Source organism: Drosophila obscura, unplaced genomic scaffold, assembly GCF_018151105.1.
Source record: "Drosophila obscura isolate BZ-5 IFL unplaced genomic scaffold, ASM1815110v1 contig_29, whole genome shotgun sequence".
In the NCBI taxonomy this organism is placed as follows: Eukaryota; Metazoa; Arthropoda; class Insecta; order Diptera; family Drosophilidae; genus Drosophila; species Drosophila obscura.
In genome coordinates, this window is record NW_024542816.1 from 1,189,139 (window position 1) to 1,212,288 (window position 23,150).

General features: G+C 49.0%; 3 protein-coding genes across 6 annotated transcripts; 2 read left to right on the plus strand and 1 right to left on the minus strand.

The window, feature by feature from the left end:
- The first annotated feature begins 79 nt into the window (after nucleotides 1-79).
- LOC111069320 lies at nucleotides 80-6,817 on the plus strand. Of its 2 annotated transcripts, XM_022359329.2 has the most exons (4): nucleotides 80-489; nucleotides 576-2,212; nucleotides 3,074-3,521; nucleotides 3,596-6,817. In XM_022359329.2, the coding sequence occupies exons 2-4, from the start codon at nucleotides 1,069-1,071 to the stop codon at nucleotides 6,549-6,551; spliced, it is 4,548 nt and encodes a 1,515-aa protein (XP_022215021.2). In that variant the 5' UTR covers nucleotides 80-489; nucleotides 576-1,068; the 3' UTR covers nucleotides 6,552-6,817. The 2 variants fall into 2 exon arrangements, with proteins under 2 accessions (XP_022215021.2, XP_022215020.2); XM_022359328.2 differs by having other exon boundaries at nucleotides 80-2,212.
- Nucleotides 6,818-8,885: 2,068 nt separating this feature from the next.
- LOC111069355 (sorting nexin-27) lies at nucleotides 8,886-20,509 on the plus strand. Of its 2 annotated transcripts, none has more exons than XM_022359380.2 (6): nucleotides 8,886-9,791; nucleotides 18,732-18,834; nucleotides 18,902-18,984; nucleotides 19,055-19,890; nucleotides 19,968-20,146; nucleotides 20,385-20,509. In XM_022359380.2, the coding sequence occupies exons 1-6, from the start codon at nucleotides 9,517-9,519 to the stop codon at nucleotides 20,451-20,453; spliced, it is 1,545 nt and encodes a 514-aa protein (XP_022215072.1). In that variant the 5' UTR covers nucleotides 8,886-9,516; the 3' UTR covers nucleotides 20,454-20,509. The 2 variants fall into 2 exon arrangements, with proteins under 2 accessions (XP_022215072.1, XP_022215073.1); XM_022359381.2 differs by lacking the exon at nucleotides 8,886-9,791 and adding an exon at nucleotides 18,505-18,627.
- Nucleotides 12,040-13,708, minus strand: LOC111069357 (G surface protein, allelic form 156). 2 transcript variants are annotated; one of them, XM_022359383.2, is made up of 2 exons: nucleotides 12,706-13,707; nucleotides 12,040-12,567 (listed from the first exon to the last, which is right to left on the minus strand). In XM_022359383.2, the coding sequence occupies exons 1-2, from the start codon at nucleotides 13,670-13,672 to the stop codon at nucleotides 12,131-12,133; spliced, it is 1,404 nt and encodes a 467-aa protein (XP_022215075.2). In that variant the 5' UTR covers nucleotides 13,673-13,707; the 3' UTR covers nucleotides 12,040-12,130. The 2 variants fall into 2 exon arrangements, with proteins under 2 accessions (XP_022215075.2, XP_022215076.2); XM_022359384.2 differs by having other exon boundaries at nucleotides 12,475-12,567; nucleotides 12,700-13,708.
- Nucleotides 20,510-23,150: the final 2,641 nt, after the last annotated feature.

A 23,150-nucleotide genomic window follows, 5' to 3' on the forward strand; every position in this document is an offset into this window, starting at 1 on the left:
AAAGGCAACTCTGAAACGACGACACCGATATCGATATTTTCCCGTGCGTCACTTCAGTTGTTTTTTTCCCGTCCTCGTCTGTGCTGTACGTCTATACTGCTCTATTATACACCACTCATAAATACTGTTCGTTCGGTTGTTCGTTCGCTTGCTTTCTATTTGGTTTCTCGTCTTTGTTTTTGTTGTTGACACTTCCACTGTGTGTTTTTTTTTTATTGTGTGTGTACGTTTGTGTGTGTGCATACGTGCCTCTTACTTGAAAATTTGTGTAAATCCAAAACCTCTGAGGAGCGAACGAAAATGATCGAAAACAACAAGAACGGCAGCGATAGAAAACGACGCTGCAACAACAACAGCACCTATGCGACTTAGGAAGAGGAAGAGATACGGTGTAAACGAGTTTCGGATCTTCGGCGCGCGCTCTTTATACTATCCATCACATCACAGACATCGAATCGAAACCCCATACTTATCCCATCCAGCGCCAAGGTAAAATTGTTTGCCTTAGCTGTGGCATTGACTCCTATTCCAGAGAATATACCGATATATGGTGTATGTATATCTCCCATCCCCAGCTATATTATTCAAATTTTAAATTGAACAAAAAGTATATGTTCGATTTGATTCGAGGAACAAGAATAAGAAGAAGCTGAAAAGCAATTTGGCGGCGATGGGCAGGCAGTACAAATTAAAAGCTACATAGATGGAACACACGCATACACACGCGGGCAAGGCAAACAAACCGACAAACACACACGCCCAGAGCAAAAGGAAAGGCAAATAGTATATGTCGAGGCACACAGTAGGCGTCTCGTTTTAACACTCAGCAACAGCACAGCAGACATTGTATTGGCTGGCAGAGTCAATCGGTCTGGCTCGTTTTATTTTACGGTTGTCGTCTAGTGGCAAATGTCATCAGAAATTACAACACTGCGGATGAAAGACATCTACTAGCTGAGTAGCAGCAACAACTCCAACAACATCTGGACACAACAACAACCACGAATCAGCACCAGCAGGAGGAGGAAGAAGAAGAAGCCCGCATTGGCCGCAAAAATATAAACAAAAATGTGGCCCACCGTGCAAGCGTCGACGACGACAGTGCGAACAACTAGAGCAACGTCCACATCTGTATCTGCAACTGCAACGACATCATTGCAAAGCAACAGCAGCAGCAGCAACAGAAGGAGCAGCATCAACAGCGCCATCGCCGCAACCAACAGATGCCTCATCAAATCCGCCATCGAACGGTCAGTGGTGCGGCCCATAGCTATAGGTGGCATAATAGGGCATAAAGCCCAGGCCACTGTAGCCACTGAGGATGTGCTCACTGTAGCCGCTGAGGATGTGGCCACTGTAGCCACGGAGGATGTGCCAGTCGTGAATACAACCGAGCTGGAGTACGACATCATCAACTACTATACGGATGCGCCCTCATCCACCACGCCCTGCCTCGCTGGCAGTCACCGGCAGCAGCAGCCAACAATATGCCCCCCGCTGTTACAGGGCTCTGGCTCTGGCTCTGGGTCTACGTCTGCCCGTCGCTGTTCTCGCCTCATCGGCAACCATCAACCAACACTGGATACGGGTGCTGTTGAGGCGGGACTAGCAACTGATGCGGCTGCCACCGCATGTGGCAGTCTGTCGGCTGACCAGGAGACCACACAGGAGGAGGAGTTCGATTTATTTGCCGAGGATTCACACACATCGAAGCCGCCGCCCTCGTTCACCACCAAAACACTGCGTTGTCGCAGCACCGCTGCAGCCTTGGACATGGATGCCCGTTCCCGTGGCGGCGGTGGGACACAGAGTCGTCAACGGAAAGCGAGAGCCATTGTGACGCCCCGCACAGCTCTCAGCAGCAGCAGCAACGCCAGCACAGGCGACAGCCGAAGCCCCAACAGCACACCCAGCTCCACCCTGGGCGTCAATATGCGGGTGACGGGGCAATGCAGCCAGGGAGGACGCAAATACATGGAGGATCAGTTCTCTGTGGCCTACCAGGAGTCGCCGCTGACCCACGAGCTGGAGTACGCCTTCTTTGGCATCTATGATGGACATGGCGGGCCCGAGGCGGCCTTCTTCGCCAAGGAGCACCTGATGCTGGAGATTGTGAGGCAGAAACAGTTCTGGTCGGACAACGATGAGGATGTGCTGAAAGCTATTCGCGAGGGCTACATATCCACGCACTTTGCAATGTGGCGGGAGCAAGGTAAGAGCAGCAGCAGCAACACACACAAATAATTACACAGAAAAAACAGGCAAAGGCCGTGGAAAGAGAGATAGAGAGAGGGCGAGAGCTGAAAAACAACGATAATTATAAACCAAAGCAGAGGGGCAATAGAGATGGGCAGCACTGAGTCACGCAATATGTCATTGTGTCGTGTCAGGTCACGCACATGGGCTGCTTTGAAAAAAAGTTGGCGGCAAAAACACTATTCTTATTTCATTGATAGTTTCATTGTTTTTTCATTGATACGATAACTGCGTTTCATTATTTCATTGATAGTTTCATTATTACATTGATAGTTTCATTCTATTAACATTGGCCCACCTCTAGTAATTATGCAACTGTGATGTGCGACGATGACTCAACAATCGCATTTACGCTCATCTCTATTGTCTGCCCACACACACAGAAAAACCCATCCGTTTAACATGTGTGCGTGCTTGTATTTTTCTGGCGCGCTCTCTGACATACACACATACACAGCGACATAGCGGGAATGGAATATTCCACAGGCCTTGCCATATGGCTGTCAGCTCTCAGCAAGCATGGCAACCCCGCTGCGAGTGTTGGTATGCGTTGGCTCCCAATGAGTTAGAGCAGCACCACTCTATAGACACAACGTGTGAAGGCGTTTCAAAAAATGCAACGGCCATTAAAGAAAAGAAACACAAAACAAAAAAACGAAAGACAATAACAACGAGACAAGAGAAAAGAGAAAACCTAGAGGGGGAAAATAAATGTAATGTCCCCATTTTCACCATATGCCCTCTGACCGGAATAACAAACACATGCTCGTACACCCCCTCATTCAATTTTGTTTGTTTGTTTTTTGATTTCCTGCAGAGAAATGGCCACGCACCGCCAACGGACACCTGAGCACAGCGGGCACAACGGCAACGGTGGCCTTTATGCGCCGTGAGAAGATCTACATCGGTCATGTGGGCGATTCGGGCATTGTGCTGGGCTACCAGCAGCCAAACGAACGCCAGTGGCGGGCCAAACAGCTGACGACCGACCACAAACCGGAGTCGCACGAGGAGAAGTCACGCATCCAGCGATCCGGCGGCATGGTTGCCATCAAAAGTGGTGTGCCGCGTGTGGTCTGGAATCGGCCAAGAGATCCCCAGCATCGTGGCCCCATCCGACGGCGTACGGCTATCGATGATATACCCTTTCTGGCAGTGGCCCGCTCTCTGGGCGATCTCTGGAGCTACAATTCGCGCTGCAAGGAGTTTGTTGTGAGTCCCGATCCGGAGGTTAAGGTTGTTAAAATTGACCCAAACATGTTCAGGTGAGTCCCGGCCAGCCACGAATTGGCATGGGGAATGTTGAATGTTGAATTTTAATATTTGTTTATCCACGTAGATGTCTAATCTTTGGCACCGATGGCCTCTGGAATGTGGTGACGGCCCAGGAGGCAGTGGATGCCGTCCGCAAGCAGCATCTTATTGGGGAGATCCTCAACGAGCAGGACGTGATGAATCCCAGCAAGGCGCTGGTCGATCGGGCCCTCAAAACATGGGCATCCAAGAAAATGCGTGCAGACAATACGTCCGTGGTAACTGTGATACTGACACCATCGTCGACGACATCTGGCTCCTCCCAGAAGCCCTCTCCCGTACCATCCCCCAGCCCCTGCCCAGTGCAGCCGTCGGCGCCGTCAGGCAGAGAAATCGATTTACGCCGTGAGTTGGATGCCAGCGATATGGAGGTCGAGGTGGATGTGGATGCCCTGCTGGATGCGGACGACGAGGACAGTGCAATGGATAGCGAGAATAGTTGTCCAGATCCTCACTGCATCGAGGAGGAGAACTACATTCTGGACGCCCCATACAGTGCCTTGGCGAAGCGGCATTTGCCGCCAGAGCCGTTTCGCAATTTTGATTACTATGCCGTCGAGGAGGAGCAGGAGGAGGAGGATGCTGACGAATATATCGATGGGGAACCCATCGATCATGCCGAAGATGAGGAGGCAGGCGATGAGGATGCCGCTGCCGCTGCCGTTTCGCTGCAACAGCGACTGCCACGTTTCTCCTACGATGCCCAACGCCTCAAGCTGAGTCTGCACAATCATCGCAAGATGTGGCGTAAGTCCAACACCGCGGGGGTATATCCCTGGCGTGGCTTGATCGAACAACAGCTGCAGCATCAGCAGCAGGAGGCGGAGGCAGGCGATGTTGTCATGCTGGAGCAGGAGCATCACCTGCATCACTATTCCAATGGGAGCAGCCACATTGATCGCGCCGCCATTTATGGGCAGTCTGTTACGAATTCATCCAATGGCGGAGGCGGAGGCAGAGAGCTAACCGAGCTGGAGCATCATCTGGAGCAGCATTTGGAGAACAGCTTCGGCAGCTATGGCTCCAGTGTGTGCTCCTTGGGCTCCGACTACAGTTTCGCCGAGTCGTACAATACGCTCCTCAATGAACAGGAGCAGGAGGCGCGTTCCCGTTCGGCGGCAGCTGCTGCCGAGGCGGAGGCGGCTGCTGCTGCTGCCCTGGATGATCGCAGCATGCAGGAGATCATACAGGAGCAGCAGCACTATCAGCAACAGGAGGGCTACTCTCTCACACAGCTGGAGACGCGTCGGGAGCAGCTGCATCAGGTGCACTCACACCAGCCACAAGATCAGGAGCCGGAGCAAGAACAGGAGACTTGGACGCCGTCCGATTACGTCGAGCAGCAGGCGCATCAGGAAGAGGAGCCAGCAAAGGAGCCAGAGCCATCGGAGCTCTTGGAATTGAATGCTTTGCTGCAACAGGAGCGAGCCGAGGAGCAGCAGGTGGCTCTCGAGAGGGAGCAACAACTGCTGCGGGAGCAGGAGCACGAGCACGAGCATATGGAGGCCACCTCCAGCAGCTCCACTTCCACTTCCAGTTCCAGTTGCAGCGAAACGGAATTCGTGTTCACCAGCAGTTGGACGAGCGCAGCATTGAAGGAGACAACAACGGAGACAGAGCCTCAAGAGGGGGAGGAGGACGAGAAGGAGTCGTCGTCACCGCCACCAGCACCGTCCCCGCCCACCCTGCAGGACAATAAAGTGAGCTCCACCCTCCCCTCGACCCCGACATCGGCCTCGGAGGCAGGCCTGACCCCAGCGATGCTGCAACTCCGCGAAACAGTGGCCGAGATCCGCAAGGAAGATGCCCATGCCGTCCATTATATCATCGAACAGATCCAGAAACTCCAGGAGGTCGACTGCATGCCAGTGACAGCCGCCCCGGGCATTGGCGAGGCCCTCGATCGCGCCAGTGCTTTGGCCAGTGACTTGTCTGCTGCTGCTGCCCCATCAGCCTCCTCCATGGCAGCCACATCGCCTGTGGCGACGCAGCGCATCCGCCAGATGCGTCGCTATCGGAATGTGCCCAATGAGAATCACCAGCACATGCAGACGCGCCTGCGACAGGTGTTTAAGCACTGCAAGAACAAGTCGCTTAGTGCGGCGGCCATCAAAGAAGCAGCTAGTGGCGCAGGAGCAGCAGCCAGTGCAGTCGGCGGAGCAGCAGCAGCAGCAATTGCTGCAGGAGCAGGAGGAGCGGGCAATAGCTCCTCTACAGTCGTGATTGCTGCCCGCAGGAGCATCAATACTACGCCCAGCAGCACCAAGAGCAACAGCAACGGCAACAGCCGCAGCAGCAGCAGCGGCAGCTCCATTATGATGACGCGACGCAGCCAGACGCTGGCCATCAGTGGTGGAGGGGGAGCTGTGAGCAAGCGCCAGCTGCGCAGCTGCAGTGTCAGCGGCATGGACATGACCAAACGGACGCTCAGGACGAGGAATGTCCCAACTGTGGGTGTGGGAGCCACAGCCGTGAATGTGCCGACAGCTGCGGCATCGACTGCTCGTGTTGATAGTGCAGGTAGAGGAGGAGCCAACAGCACAGCAAACGTCGGCACTGCCAGTGCCAGTGGCAGCAGCAATGGGAGCAATGCCGCCAGTCGGCGCCTCAAGCGCACCCAACAGGAGCGCGAACAGCGACGCAGCCTGCGCCGGAGTACACTGAATGCCCCCATGCCCGGTGGTGGGGCCAACAGTGGCAGCAGCTCCAGTACAGCATCACCGTTTAGCAAGCCGACGCGTCTGCAGTCCTCGTGCAATGGCGCCATCTCTGCCCGACCACCGCCTTCGCCCAAAAAGCTCAACATAGTCGTACCCACACTGGCCATTGGCACACGGGCCTACACGGCGGCCATGGCCGCATCCGCTGTGCAGCTGAACAAACGCTGGTCCCTGCGCAGCAGTCGCCCAGCAGCAGCAGCAGGTGGCCAAAGGAGCGCCATCCGGAACGGAGAGCAGCAACGGCACCAGCAGCAGCAGTGACATCAGCAATCACCAGGATGCTGATGACACCCATCAGCTGCTACAGTGTGCGCAATCGTGGAGCACATCAGCAGGAGCAGGCAGCAGGAACCGCCACAACGCAGCAGCAGCAGCAGCAGCAGGCGACAACACGCAGGCGCTGATCGGATGAGATTCGATCGGATCGGGGCACACAGCGGGAGCAATTGCAAGTACAAATCCCAAGCAACAGACAAACCTTGATAATTAGCAGAACTAAGGAGGCAGAAGAGCAGCGGGCGGAGCAGGAGCAGCAGCAGCAGCAGCAGGAGGAGGAGCAGGAGGCGCAACAATCCTCTGACCATTTTGGACACAGTTTATATATAATAATTTTTTTTCATTGTTAAATTTTGAGAAATGCCAAATAGCTGCCTAAATTTATCATACACTCTACCCCTCCCCCACCAGCCCATATATCAGTGTCGTTTTTGTTGTAAATAGAGAAATATTAGTTCTGAAACCCACACAAACACACACACACACACACAGACAGATCTGATATATATAAATGAGAGATATATTATATATTCATTATACAGAGTGCAAATATTATATTTTAGCTATTAAATAAATTCATCATGTAAACGAACCGATATATATATCTATATATATATTTTTTGTAATACCACACACACACACACTCACGCACGCATACATCACATCACATCCGTTTTGATTTTTTTTCGTCGCATAAAACTTTCAATCGGAACTGTATTTATTTAATAATTTAAACTTAAGCCGAAAACCAATTTTAGTAATTAAGTTCTCGTCATTGAGCGTAAAATTAACAGTGAACAGATGCTAATAATTGTAATTTTTCTTATACATATACATATATGTAATATCATTTAAATTTTGTTTCTTCTCTCCGATTTGTGTGATGCCATCCTCTTGAAGGTGGTCCTCGTTTTAACTAGTATATACATATATTTATTTCATGTCTCGTCGTGGTCGCTCATCTAGGACTATTTTATGAAATACATTGATATTTTTACATAATTAAATTTGACAAGTTTATTTTTTCTGTTGGGCTAGAAAGCAAACCTATGTGAGCCACTTTACATATTTGAAGATATATTCGAATCTGGCGCCGATAACAAAACCGTGCTTGCAGCATTTGGTCACATTGGTCAAACCTAGAATTGACGACTTTTTTCTTCTTCATTTTTCGCTCTCAATTCGTGGTGGGTTTTCAAAATTTGCTCTCTTTTCAGAGGTGTAGAGAGCGTTTTCGTGGTGACTTTCCCCTCATTTTCGTGGTGTGAGAAACATGTATCTTACGGGAACGAAGCTTCATTGTTGCGTCAATCCATACGCGTTCCCGTAAGATACATTTGATTTATATGGGAAAATTTTCAGCAACATGGGGAAATGAAGTAGCAGCATTGTTGTGCAACTTTGGCACGGAATGAGCAACAATCTGCATACCTTGGGAAAATGGATATTATGGACTTGAGATATTGTTTGTAATTTCAGGCTCCAATTAATGCAGAAACTAATCAGTCTCTGTTTTAAAGATATTAACGAAATTTTGCAGCTTACCTGTTCCAATAATAGGTATCAGAACCGGGATAAATGTATTTATAAAGCACAAAAACATATGTATAGATAGGTAAAAAAACAACTCAATCTAACAGAAATGCAATATTAATGTTTCAAAGCAGCCTGAAACAACAAATTTAACATCAATTAAAGGAAATAAGGTATGCAAAAGTCCATACGTACAGAAGTAACTTGGTTGACCAGCAACACTGACGTCAAATTTAGTCAACATTTACGTTTTATGCTTTGGCCATTTTTGTTTGAACCCTATTACGTAAACAATCCAATGAAAAAGAGTTCTGGAAACTAGCCAATCCTGAACAAAATTTATTGATGAATTGCATAAAATTATTTGTTTAGGGTGGGGGCCCTGCTGTCACCGAATAAAGAGGAATATCATGTCACAAAATATTATGGTATGGCAGCCCGTAGCAACTACGAATTGCACGAGTCTGGCAGCGCCTCAAAAACGACGTCACATTCGTTTTATGTTGTTTTTGGTTGAACTTAATATGTAAATAATCCAATAAAAAGGACTTCTGGAAACTTCCCAATCTTGTAGAAAATGTATGTATCTATCAGCTAAAATTATTTGTTTAGGGCTGAGAGGGCCAACTAGCTAGTAATATTTAACGGAATATCAACATCGAGGAATATTGTCGTGTCCGTAGGTATATTTGCGGTATATTTCGAAAATGAAAAGGTGTATTTCGGTATATTTCAGAGGGTCAGACTGGGTATTTTTAACAAAACGAATTCAAAAAAATTTCTCTCGGCTGAATTGTGTTAAAAAAACTATAGACCGTGAGATTAGCAGCAGAAAAGTGAAGTTAAAATCAAGTGCTGAAAGCGGTGCGGATAAAAATGCGAATCACAAAATGCCGCAGAAATTCTAGCAACAACAGCACAGGAAAACCGAAAGCGGTGTGAATATTTTTTTTTTCGAGACCATTGCCAAAGTTGCGCTTGCCGTGTGCGCCCTGTGTGTGTGTGTGGAACGGATAGTGGAGTGGATAGTGGTTGGGTTGGCGGAGAGTGGAGCGTCGAGCGTCGAAGAGTTGTGGAGTGGAGCGGAGTGGAAAGTAAAAGTGGCTGCGGTGGCGGTGTCTGTGCCTGTGCCTGGCTCTGTGCTTGCTGACTGTGTGTGCGCGCGCGAATGTTTGTGTGCTGTGCCAAAAAGAAGTTGCAGAAATATCAGAGTTACGCAAAAACAACGACAACATCACTGCCGCAAAAGATATTGTGTAAAATAATTAAATAGCTAGTACATTGCCAAGAGAGCGCGATTGATTGAGTGAGAGTGTGGCGTGTGTGTGTGGCAGAAGAGTGAGCGACGGCAAGGCTAGAGGAGAGGAGTGGAGTGGAGAGGCGAGGCGAGGCGAGGCGGAAGAGGCGACCCGGCGCAATGAGCATTATTGGCGAGAATAACGGCAGCAGCAGCATCCCCCCTAACACCGCTACAGCCAACATCATAACCACGGCCAATGGGCCGCGCGTCGTTACCATTTACAAGACGGAAACTGGCTTCGGTTTCAATGTACGCGGTCAGGTGTCCGAGGGCGGACAATTGCGCTCCATCAATGGCGAACTGTACGCTCCCCTGCAGCATGTCAGCGCTGTCCTCGAGAATGGAGCGGCCGAGAAGGCTGGCATCAAGAAGGGCGATCGCATACTGGAGGTGTAAGTATTACAAATGTGTTTGTGTGTGTGTGCGTGCGTGCAAGAGGTTTCCCGTTCCCCCCACTAGGCGGCTGGAATGGCCTGGCCTGGCCTGGTCTGGGCCTGCCAGTCCACTCTAGCTTTGGAGCACTGCTTGAAGGGGAGTTGCTAAGTAAGAGAGAGTGAGCGAGAGAGAGTCAGCACACGCTGCCTGGGAATATCAATAAACGTTTGTGTGTGTGTGTGTATGTATGTGAGTTGTTTTTTGGGTGGGTTGTCCGTCCACCCATATAATATGAGAGGGTTGTTCCTGAACTTTTCCATGTGCCCGTGTAGTCGGCAGGCTTTACAGGAATCTTATTCACCGGCAGATTCATATTTGTTCACATTTATTAGAGGGGGGAGAGGAGGTACCGGTGGTACACCGGTAACGGTACCCCCTTTGTGCTCAGCCCCTGCTTAGGCGCTGCCGGAATTTAAGCCGATTGGGCAGCAGGCCCTGGCTTTTGAATTACGTTACAACATCTTCCTTCCCCCGACCCGACCCTATCCATATTTCTTGTTCTCTGCATCTCTTTGTTGTGTGTGTGTGTGGGTGTGGGTGGGGGGTGTGTGCTTTCTTCAATGGCATAACATTATGCCACACAAAAACACAAAAGACACACAGACACTGACACATACACATACAGAAGCTAATTAAAATGTTCGCTCATAGCATTTGGAATGTTCTCTCTTTCACTCACTCTCTCCCCCCACTCTCTTTGTCTTGCATCTTTGACATTTTGGTTTTGCTCTCTGCTCTGATATTCGCTTTCGTTATCAGCAGATGACGTTCCATTCTACTCCCATTCTATCAATCATTTAATTCTATTGTATGGGTGGTTCATGGTGCGCGGGTGGGTTGTCGTTGTCGTTGTCATTGTCATTGTCGCCTGCCGGCCTGTCCTCTGTCCGCTGTTCTTCTCCTCCTCTGTGCTCCCGTTTCGACACGAAATTCAATTAATAAATTTACAAAAGTCTCGTTACACATTCGCGCAACCAACAACTTAATTATCATCAGCACACTGTCCACCGCCCGCCTTTCCATGCCCCAGCGCTCCTTCCAGTCCCACTGCTCAAACTGCTCAAACTGCTCACACTCTCACACCACCCCCCTAAGTCCACACGCGCTGAAAACTTGCAAATTTTCCACATTTTTCACACATATTCCCCATTGAAAAAAAAAGAAAAAAAAGAAGAGATTGTGTGTAGTAGCGGGGAGGGGGAGACGACACATAGCGAAAGAAAGAGATAGAGACAGCATAGTATGTGGGTTGGCAGGGAGACAGGGACAACTGAAAGCGAGAGAGGCGGCGTCCTCCTCCTCCTCCTCGTCGCTGTCGTCGTCTATTGTGTGGCTGTTGTGGGGCGGTGTTGTTGCTATTTGCAGTGGTTCATCATTTCATTATCAGCAACAACAACAACAACAACCACAACCAAAACAGCGGGAGAATGAGCAAACGGAGGAGAAATAGCTGCCGTTATAATTTGGCTAGCTGCGCTAGCTACGCAAACAACAACAACAACAGCAGCAAAAAAAATGCAAACAAGAATGAAAGTACCGAAGCCGAAGCGATTGATACTCTCGCTGATTGAGGTCTAACTTTGAAAGCAGTTTTAAGTTGATTAAATGATCAAATGGCAGTTTAAGTTGATTGAACAATCCGAATGAACCGAATACCCTCTCCACCCTTCCCTTGCTGCATGCAAAATCCTAATACCCTCTCACTCTCGCTCTCTCTATCGAAGGGTATCGGAAAGCAAACGCTCGTGTTGGGATGCCTGGCATGCCCCTGCTTAGAATGTTTGTTTTCTCGCCTAGAGTACGGTGCTCCCGCTGTTCCCCCTCTCTCTCTCTCTCTCTGGCTTAAAGTGTATCCACAATTTCACTCTCAACGAGCGCTAACCTGAAGCCGAAGCCGAAGCCAAAGCCAAAGCCGTAGCCTTATTTTAGAATACTAGAATTTACTGGAGATATATTTTAATTCAAGTTATTTCGGTTTATGCATTGCAGCATGACATTATTCGGCTCGTCTGTTAATCTGTGTCTTTTGGGGCGTTCTCTCCACTCTCTCTCTCTCTCACTCCACTCTCCACTCTCCACAAACATCCGCCCCCGTTGTGTCCGGCTGCAGAGGTTTGTGGTTTTTGTGGCCCGTAAGCCAGTAATCAGCACAAACAACCAACCGCCCCCCCGTCTCCAGGCACATATTTATATTGTTAATCTTTCTGATTGCACATACATGTGTACATATGTATTTTTGCATTTATTTTCGCACATATAATTTTGATTCAAGAGCAATCAATGTTCCTTCCGCTTGTCAGAGCTTCCTGGACCACAAATATTTGACCAAAGACCACCAATTCCGCTGATCATGCGTTAGGGCCGTACGCTCTGCGGTCCACAGGGTGGGGGCGGCGTTGCACAGGCTGCCGTTGCAGCGGACACAGTACGGATCGTTGGCACTGCACTCGGGCACCTCGCCCGCACATCCGCGCACCGTGTAGACCAGATCCAGGCGACTGATGACCGTGCTCACGCACAGCTCCACCGCGTCCGTGCAATTGCTGACGGTCATCGCCTGCGGGTTGGTCATGGCCGCACAATCCTCGTCCTGCTCCTGCGAGTTGCAGCGGTAGCAGCTGCGGACGGACCAGCGGTTGCATCCATCGCTGCTCCGGCACAATTGGCACCGCTCGCCGCCGCTTTCCGAGGGCGAGAAGTCGGCATCGGCGCATCCACGTCGCAGGACAGTATCTGCCGTAGAGGGGAAGGGAGGGGCAACAGAGAGAGACAGAGAGAGAGAGAGAGAGAGATGTACAGTTGTGATGCAAAGAATATTTATCGTATATTTCGGGAATACATTAATCTCCCCCATTCCCCACTCACCCTAACCTTGCTCGCAGGAATAGCAGGCCACGGTACCCTCGGCGCACTTCTCCGTGGGCAGATTACGGCCCGAGCGGCATTCCGGATGGCTGGTGGAGTTGCACACGGCGCAGACAATGTCCCGGCACTGGGCGTTGCACAAGTCGCCGGTGCAGCGGCTCAGCTCTCCGGTGGGGAAGAAGCCCATGGTGGTGGAGCAGCCGCGCTGCATCACCTCCGTCTGGGTGTTGAGGTGCGTGTAGCAGCCCTCGCGGTGGCCGTACATCACCTTGTTGGTGCACTGCGTCACCGTTCCATTGCCGACGGCGCACTGCTGCTGGCGCTGGGGCTGGTGTCCCTCCGCCGGCGCCTGCTGCTGGCGCAGGCAGTCAGGATTGGGGGACAGCCGCTGGTGGGTGCACTGGAGGCAGCGGCTCTCGGTGACGGTGCGCTCCATGTTGCAGCCGTTGTAGTTGCACTTGAGGCAGACGTGCGGACAGGTGGCGGGCAGGTTGGTGTGCTCGCAGCCGCGTTGCGTGTTGGACAGGTGGATGACGTTGGTGTAGCAGCGATCCCCCTCCCAGTAGAAGGGACAGGGCAGCAGCAGATGCGGCTTGCCCGACACGTCGATGCAGTCCGCACCGGTGCACTGGTAGCAGCGCAGCCGGTCCGTGGGAAACACGTGGCGGTTGCAGAGGCTCGTGTTGCACCGGTCGCAGGGCTCCGCACAGTAGCCGTTCGGATGGAGCCGGGCCAGGCAGCCGCGACGCGTTAGGCCCGCCGTGATCGAGGTGACGCACTCGTCGCCGGCCGCCGCGCACTCCTCCACCTCCAGCTGCTGGCCCGGCCGTGTGGCGCACTCCGAGTCCTCGGCCGAGTCGCAGTTGTAGCACTCCAGGGCCTGGGCTGCGCCCAGCACCAGAGTCAGCGCAGCGAAGACGACCAGCAGCAGCCGCAGCAGCAGCTGCCTCTTCTCAATCCAGTGGTTTGCCATCGTCTGAGGCAGCCCGTTCAGCGTTCAGTGACAGCGACTCCGTGACTAGATTGGCGGTCAAAGAACCGCTGCGATTTGCACCTGCACCTCGATAAGATTAGGCCACTCAAGTGGTTCGTGGCTCCAGGTTGCAGGGCCAAAAGTGGTTGGAGGAGGCAACGCCAAGCGATTTGCCCGGATAAGGTTCTGGATGGGGTTAGGTATTGATAAGGCAGCTGCAGACTAGAGTGCTGCACTCCTCACTGGCCTCAGTGCGTACACAAAGACATGTTGGCCAAAGGACACGTACATAAATGTAAATCACTTGCCAGATTTGTGGCTAAAACCTCCCCGAAAGATTCGCACCAAAGGGGAGATCGGAAACCAGCTCGAAGTGCGTGAAAATTGGACAAAATCTGAGGCAGGACAACTGATTCCCAGCAAGACTAAGTATAGTTCTTGGGGCAGCACCCAATGCCCGTTTCCTTGGCACGAGAGTTTTTTCGGGTTAGCTCGTTTAACGAGCCACATTGGCTCGGAACTTAAATCCTGGAAGCCGAACGCGACCTCCCCCCCCCCCAACGATGATGTCCTTTCAAGACGTTGTACTGCCCATGAATGGGCCCTGAATGGCAGCTTCAGCATAATGGAGGACCTAAAGAGAACGAGAACCCCAAGAATGCATTTCCATTTTTGCCATCTGCATCTTTTGTGCTCGTGCCCGTGCCCTTCGTGCACTTGGTTACCATCTACCCCAAGTTGCGCCCAGGAGACGCCTCACTTACCTTGACTGCTGGCTGGCTGGCTGCCTCCCTGGGCCCACTTAACATTGTGCTTGCGGGGGGTGGGCTTTGGCTTTGGCTTTGGCTGTGGGTTGTGAGTGGGTGGGTGGGTTGTGGGTGGTTGCGATACAATCAATGGGGATTATGAACTATTTTCGTTTCGTTTCGTTTTGTTTGGTTTCCACTTTCTTTGCCGTGTGCTGTGATGCGTTCGCCCCGAGTCCCGGACGTCACAGAACATACCCCCGCCCCCCCACATAGATGAACTCCATCTGCATACCTTTTGGTACACTCGGAATAGTTCTGTATTTTAATCACAAGCATAACAGCATACTGCTATTGCATTCTGATATTCTGATATTTGTTATTGGCAAAGACGGAAATTCCTTTCCCCCTTTCGTTGTGCAAGTACACCTCCGCCTGCTCCTGTTCCTCCTCCTTTATGCAATCCTTGCAATCCGGAAGTTTATGTGTGTGTCTTGGAATACGGTTATTGAGTTGGTGGCATCAACAATCAACCGTCGAGAAGCAACCAGCAATCCAAGAAGTAGTCAAGATTCGATTTGGTATGTGGCAATCTATTTGTGGGTTCCCCTTCCTGCTTTGCTTCCTTCGCTTTGTTTTCCCTTCAATGCTGCCCACGAATTTGTGTGTTGTGGTTGAGTTCTGTGTCAATGGCTGGCTGTGGCTGTTGTTGCTGTTGCTGGTGGTTTTTGTGGCATATGCCCCAACAATAATCAATATGTTTGCGTCACTGGATGGCGATGGATGAATGGTTTGGGGAGAGCTTGTTGCTGTTGTTGTTGTTGTTGCTGCTATCCTGGCCCACATTTCAGAGAGACCTATTACATACCCACCTCCCGCCTCTGTGGCTCTCTGTGTGTGGGAACTGTTGTGGGGGGTGGTTTCAAGTTCTGGTTTCCCTTTTGGGTTTCGTTTTGTTTCGTTCCGTTCCGTTCCGGCTAAGCCAGAAATAAACACAATTGAAGGATGGGAATGTGGGGAATGGGAATGGTGTAAGGTCTAGGCTATGATACTCGTACAGCTAGAGCCAACATCAAACAGAAAACTGGAAACGAAGCACACGGACAGAGGATTAAAGTGTTAAGCTCTCGCTCGCTCACAGGGTAGAAGGGCTAAGGGGCTAAGGGGGGTTTGCTATGTTTGGGGATAACAATTTTCACCTGCCCCAGGGAGAATTAACTTTCGATGTGAGCATCGATCCAGCCATGTTGTTACACTCTCTTCACTCTCTCTTCCCATTGAGAAATTTGCTTAAATTGCTTCTTCGCCATTGGAAATAAATCATTGTGTAAACATTGAAACGATGGGGAATATTTCTAATTCTTATTTATTCAGTGTGGTGGTTGGGTGGGTGGGTGGTTGGGGGGTGTGGGGAATGGGGTCTTGCAAATATTTATTCGATTTGCTCAACTTAAACAATTAAATTACCTCAGCTATAGCCAACACCCCCACACCCACCCCCCCCCCACAATGTATACATATATATATCGCTTAGGTAAACATGTGTGCAAATTGAATATATGTATGTATATTGTAGAAAATCCAATTTGCATTTTCCTAGAGCCACTTACGGACTTTCCCACCGCGTGGCATGCCCTAAGTTGTGCTGCGAGCATATGGGATATCAGGAGCGGTCTTCAGGGTCAAGTCAAACTTGATTTTATATCTTCAATCGGAACTGTTTTGCGCTTTTAATCGATATTATTCTTAGATTTCGCCACTAATTAAATCCTGTTGCTTCGTCCTCTCCCCAGTTGCCCCAGTTTGTGTGTGTGTGTGTGTGTTTTTCCCCCTCCCATGGAAATCCCAATAGCACTAATTACACTGCTTGTCCAGATGTTGCTTCGCATGCCAGTCCCAGGGTCCTCTTCAGCTTAGTGTGCAGAAATCACGCATGAACCTTTCTGGGTAGTGTTCCAGAACCCCAAGCAAGGTGTGTCACGACAGTTAGGTGAGGTGTGCTTGGGCTTAAAAAAAAACATAACAAATACAGCCAACCAACTCTATTGTAACTCTCGTGAGGAGAGGAAATGAGGAAATGGTGTGGAGCAATACCTTTGAGCAATTGTCGTGAGAGAGAGTTCTTTGGGTGAAGCTTTCTTCCTGTTTCAGTTTGTTTCAGTTTCAGTTTCTTTTGCTTTCCAATCCTCCCACACACACACACACACACACACTGTGTTGCAATTAAATGAAATTCAATAAATGGCAAACATTTCTTTGTGCCGGCATTTTGCCCAAGTAAAACACAATTAAGTGGAGTAGTAGGAAAAAGTCATTTTGCATTTAACAATAACTATAAATACACCCAATACCAATACCAATGCATATAAATAGTAAGTACATGCAATACGTGGCCACTGCTGTGCAGTGGCACACACACACATAAACACACACCTTTGTACAGGGTATGCGCACGGTAAGGTAAGCCAAGCCAAGAAAGTTGCCTCTGATTTGTAGCATAACGGGTTTCAGTTTCATTTGTGTTCAGTGAGAGAGGTGAGAGAGTGGGAGAGAGGGGCACATTATGCCATGCCCGCTTGCCCGCTTGTTGTGCCATACTTGCCTTGCCTTGCCTTGCCTTGCCTTACATTAGCATACCTTGCCTTTGTCTAGCTTTTGTTGTTGTTGTGTTGTGTCGGTGGTAAACAGGTTTACCCCTGCGTGCCTGTGTGTGCCTGTGTGTGTGTGATGGCCTCCGACTTCGTCTCAATTTCAGTCTCTGCTTGTGACTGTCTCTTGCGCACCTCCTTGCGCGTCCCACTGCTCCCCTCCGCTCTTTTGTTTCCTGCATATTATGCTATGGTATGGTATGGTATGGTATGGTTTAGTATGTCTTGTGTCTCTGTCTCCCTCTGTCGCAATGTGAGTCATGCTGAGTGCGTCAGACACCGTCGGTAGAGATAACAGTGCTGCGATTTATTATACCCTAGAAGGAGAGAGAGAGAGAGAGACACACAAGGATATTATGAGCTAGAGCACATGTTGGCAACAAAAAAAGAGGGGAAAAACAATTAAAGAAAATACAAAATTTCTTATAACTGTGATTAAATTAGCTTTAAAGTTGTTTGAGCAAACAAAAGGAAATACATAATGCAGAAATATATTTTTAAGTTTCCTGTGTACTCTGAAGAGTGAGATTATTTTTATCGCCTCCAGGGTATCAAAAGCTTCGACTAGGCCACACACACACACAGACACACAGACACACACCAATGGCCAGCCAGCTTTTGCCTCTCTCTTGTTTACTTATTTATTTATCTGTGTTGCTCGACGGCAAATTGCAAACCGGAAAGACGCGGAGCGGCGCGGCAGAAGACTCCTCTCAGGATGAGCAGAGCTCCTCTCGCTCCTCTGCAGGAATTGAGTGAGGGAGACAGAGATAGGAAGAGAGTGAGTGAGTGCCGGGTGCGGGGGTGCCGAGTGCTGTGGTGCTGCGACGACTGTTGACATTTTCTCCCTGATTAAGAGGCCACCTCCTCCTCCAGCCTGCCACGCCATTCGGCTTCAATCATTGCAGGCGTTTCATTTGACGGAATCAAGTGGGCTTTGGGGTGGTATGGAGGGAGGGAGCGAGGGTTGGGTGTTCTTCTCTCGTTAATTGATTTAGTTGCATTCCCATTGTGCCGCCCATTACCCAACCAACATTTTCCATTCATTCCCTTTGATACCAATTCCAGGCAATGACTGTACTTTCCTTTATGAGCTTAGTCCCCCCCCATCCCTCATGCTGTTGCGACACCTGCTCGCTCCTCCTACCCATCTCTTGGGTGCTCAACCTTCAAGTTCAATTGGAGCTCTCGATCCCAGATAGAAACGGGCGCCACGCCACTCCACTCCACTCCACGCAACAGCAACAACTTGACCCGAATCGCTTATCTCCAGTCCATTCGCCTTATCAGTGCTCCACTGATGTCAATGCATCCATTGCGTATGTAGCTCTCTCTCCCCCGACCGCCCACCTCCACTTGCATCTCTATCACTCAATTCTCTGGGCTGTTTTTTTTTCTTTTTCTTTAAATTGATCTGCCGGCGATGGCTTGGCAGGCACTTGGCTTGTGGCAATTGATCAGCACTCACACTCCATCGCTTCATCACTCCTGGCACTCAAATGCTGCCCTTCCACTGCGTTCAGTTTGCACAGCTGAGTGCCCTGGAGAGGCGCTGCCAGCGGTGGGTGTGGCAGGGAGCCCAGTCCCCCCCAGGATAACTCTTACATTTCCAATGGATACTAATCTACACCTCTATGTGTTTTTGTTTGTTTGTTATTTTTACAGCAACGGCGTCAGCGTGGAGGGAGCCACACACAAACAGGTCGTGGACCTGATCAAATCCGGCGGCGATTGCCTCACCCTCACGGTGATATCGGTGACCCAGCAGGTGAGTCCCACTCGTCTGCTCCTGCCACAACAACCGCTCTAATTCCCATTTTGTATATCATCCACAGGAGGCCGATCGACTGGAACCGCAGGAGGACCAGAGCGGCTACTCCTACATTGATTACTCGGACAAGCGCTCGCTGCCGATCAGGTGAGCAAATCGTTAAATCAGCAACCACTAAGACACACTCAAAAATACTAACTGATCCTTCTGCTTGCAGCATACCCGACTATGGGATTGTCAACCGGAACGGAGAGCGCTACATTGTCTTCAACATACACATGGCCGGGCGGCAGCTGTGCTCGCGGCGGTATCGCGAGTTCGCCAACCTGCATTCGCTGCTGCGCAAGGAGTTCTCCGGCTTCAGTTTCCCCAAGTTGCCCGGCAAGTGGCCGTTCCAGCTGAGCGAGCAGCAGCTGGACACGCGGCGACGCGGCCTGGAGCAGTACCTGGAGAAGGTGTGCGCGGTGCGAGTGATAGCCGAGAGCGATGCTGTGCAGGACTTTCTCACCGACACCGAGGACGACATCTCGGCATCGCCGGTGGACATTAAGGTGATGCTGCCCGACCACGAGGTGACCACCGTCTCGGTGAAGAAGTCGTCCAGCGCCCAGGTCGTCTGGGAGATCCTGGTGCAGCGCGCCAGTCTCACCGCCTACACGCAGCAGTATTTCTACCTGTTCGAGATCGTCGAGTACAACTTCGAGCGGAAGCTGCAGCCGCACGAGATCCCCCATCAGCTGTACGTGCAGAACTACAGCACGGCCTCCTCAACGTGTCTCTGTGTGCGCCGGTGGCTCTTCACCGTCGGCAAGGAGCTGACGCTGCCAGACGGCGAGCAGGCCGGACGCTTCATCTTCTATCAGGCTGTGGATGAGGTGAATCGCGGCAACATCCGCGCCGACGGACGCCTCTACGAGCTGAAGGCCCTGCAGGATGCCAAGAAGGCTGGCGACTATCTGGCCCTGGCCCGCAGCCTGCCCGGCTACGGGGACGTTGTGTTCCCCCACTGCTCATGTGATAGTCGCAAGGAGGGGCATGTGGTGCCCGCCGTGGGTGAGTGTGCCGTCCAGCCATCTCTTTTTTTTTTTACTTTTCCCCTACTGTAATATCTCTCTGTGTTCCGTTGGCAGGCATGAAGAGTTTCCGCCTGCACGCCTGTCGCGAGGATGGCTCGCTGGAGGCGCAAATGGTCGAGCTGACCTGGGACAGCATCACGCGCTCCGAGAGCGACGAGGAGTCCATGACATTTTGCTTTCAGTACAATCGTCCAGATAAGCCAGCCCGTTGGGTCAAAGTCTACACGCCATATGTACGTCTAATCTGCCGACCCCCCCTGCCACCCCAAGCAGTGCGTTTCCAAAGCTCTCCCGTGCACCTCCCAAGCAAAAAAGCAATCGCTTGATCCATCCATTGTACCCAACAATTTTGCAGTGCCCGAGTGTGGAGTGTGTCTGGAGAGTTCTGAAGCGCACTGAATGGGATTCAAATTTGCCGAGAGAGCTGTGTGTGTGTGTGTGTCTGACAAGAATCTTTTTTCCTTATTGCAGCATGCATTCCTTGCGGACTGCTTTGATCGGATCATGGAGGAGCGCAAATGGGACGACAGCGGCGACTAGAATTGGCGTTTGGAGCGGCTGGTGCAACGGCAGCTGGAGCAGCGGCAGGAACCACAGATTAAGCAACCCAATCCCCTCCAGAGTATCATCAACAGTCGAGCCGAGGCATTGCATATTGTTCGTTAGTTCAGGGACGCCGACCCCCTTCCCATTTCTCTCACTCACTCTCTCTCTCTCTCTCTCTCTGATTGTAATTTTGTTTCTTTGCGATATTCGTGCGAGATTCAAGCGGTGTTCCGATTCAGATTCAGCCACATTCAGCTGCCATTTGTCAAACACCCCGCCCAACCCCAATCCACATGGATCAGCATGTTGCAATCGCCTTGGCTTAATATTGATGATGATATGACGATGATGAGATGGAGAGAGGATAGATGTATGGGTGGGATGCGGATGCATGAATGAATATGCATGGGTGGATGGAAGATGCAAAAATGTTAACAGCAGCAACAAAAATGTTTCAAATGTTTTCGGCACTTAGCACATAGAGCAAAAGGCACCAATTTAGATCAAGCAGAAGAACCGACGATTCTCATATACAATATATACACGCAAAACACATACACACACACATACATAATGATATATATATAGTAAGCCGACCTCAGCGTAAAGTTAATGCATCTTTTTTTGTTCCATACATTTTAATTCGGTTTTTGTTGAATCTTTGGCCAATGGATCGAAGGAGAAGGGAGAAGAGAAGCTCTTGGCAAAGATATAGAAATTGTAAAAAGTCAATTTTAATTGTACACAGAATATATAAATCGTATATATAGAGTATATACCTACATCTACATACATATATAAAATGCATACACATTTACATACATACATATAAAGCATATACATAAACATATATATATATATACATATATAAACGATTAGCAAAACAAATTGACAAGCATTGATTGATAGTTTATTTATTTGTACGGTAGAACCAACTCAACAAAGAGAGAGAATGAAATTTCGGAAAATTAAAAACAAAACAAAAAACAAAAGTGAAGAAGAAGAAACCCAAGCCAGGCAAAGTAAATGCAAATTCAAATTTAAACTCAAATTCACATTAAAATTTAAATAGTAAATGAATTAAGTAAATCGAAACGAAAGCGAATACAGAACAAAACATGAAACATGAAATGCAAAAGAAGAGTAAAGTTGAAATTATTGTACTCAAGCGAAAACTTTCTATAGAAATTGTTAGTTAACTGTAAGGTAAAGTTAAAAGTTATTGATCAAAGGCAAAATCAACACAAAACGAAACTCAAAAATCGGACTCGCAAAACGGCATGTGCATGTGTGAACACAAACGCAAACGAAAGAAGGGGAATGCGAAAGAGAAAGAACTTTTAGCACAGACACCGCAATTCCCTTCCCCCATCAGTGCCGCGGCTAGCGAATGCTCCACCTACAACACCACTTACCCGGAGATGGTCGTAGCTACGAGGTGTACCAGCGGTGCCCACTATTGCTACTAGTAATCAGCGATTTGTTGACGAATAGCCTTGCTCGCTAGTACTGGGGGATACCACACCCATACCCATACCCACTCACACACACACACCCACACATACACAAACACGCATAGGTATAGGTATAGGAATGCAAATACACACACAAACACATATATATATATATATACACATTTATCAACGATGCAAGTGACGTCTGCTTGTGATATTTACAATTTACACGATTATTATGGTTAATTTTCAACCTTATTTAATTGAGTATAATTCCACTCGATGTTTATTTTTTTTTTCTTGCTCTGTTAATCGTTAATCTCTCAATGTCCGCGTCCGCGTATAATTGTCGTATCTTGTACAATGTATTTATTATGTTTAGTTTATAGTTCTATCATAATATGAATTTCCAATTACAATTATTTTTATTATTATTATTATTATATTTTTTTTTTGTCTTTTTGGCCATTTACGAGTACTGTAGCAAACGTTCGGCTTAGATTTGTGTGTATTCCATATAATATAATTAATAATACTTTATCATTGATTTGGCCCTGTCCTGGTTTTTGTTCAACAGAGCGGAGATCATCGGGGGTATCTCTCAGGGGAAGGGGAGCAAAACAGAATATTATACATTATAAAATATGCTATAAAGTACATTCCATTCCTTGAATCAAACATGAAAATAATTATTACTGTTTTCTTACACATTTAATACAAGAAAAAAAGCAAAAAAAAAAACACAAAATACAAACAACAACAAAATGAAGCTGGGAGAAACCATCAAACGTTTAAGTGTAAGGCTAGAACAAAAATTAACAAATTTATCGAACGAATAATAAAAAAAATTGCATTTTTCCCTTTTCAAAACGTTTCCAATGATCAATTCGGTGGGCAGTGTTACACTAATATAAAATAACTAAATTGAAGCCTTGGGGAATCCTCATTATTCGTCGTTTCCCACAGAGTAATTGGAACATAATGGCATAATTAAAAAAAAAAAGCGAAAAAAGCCAAATACATATTTTAAATTATATTTTTCCCGAGTCGCCTTAAAAAAGAATTTTGAGCTGCGGGAAAAAAGTGAAGTCGGCAGCACTGCAGCCAACGCATGGAAAATATTTTATCTGTTTAAATTTGTTCGGTAGCTTCTTTTTATTCCGCTACATCTGTTTCTATTCTACCTCACCAACCTCAGCCGTTATATCTCCCTCCCCTCCACCAATTGGCGCACTTT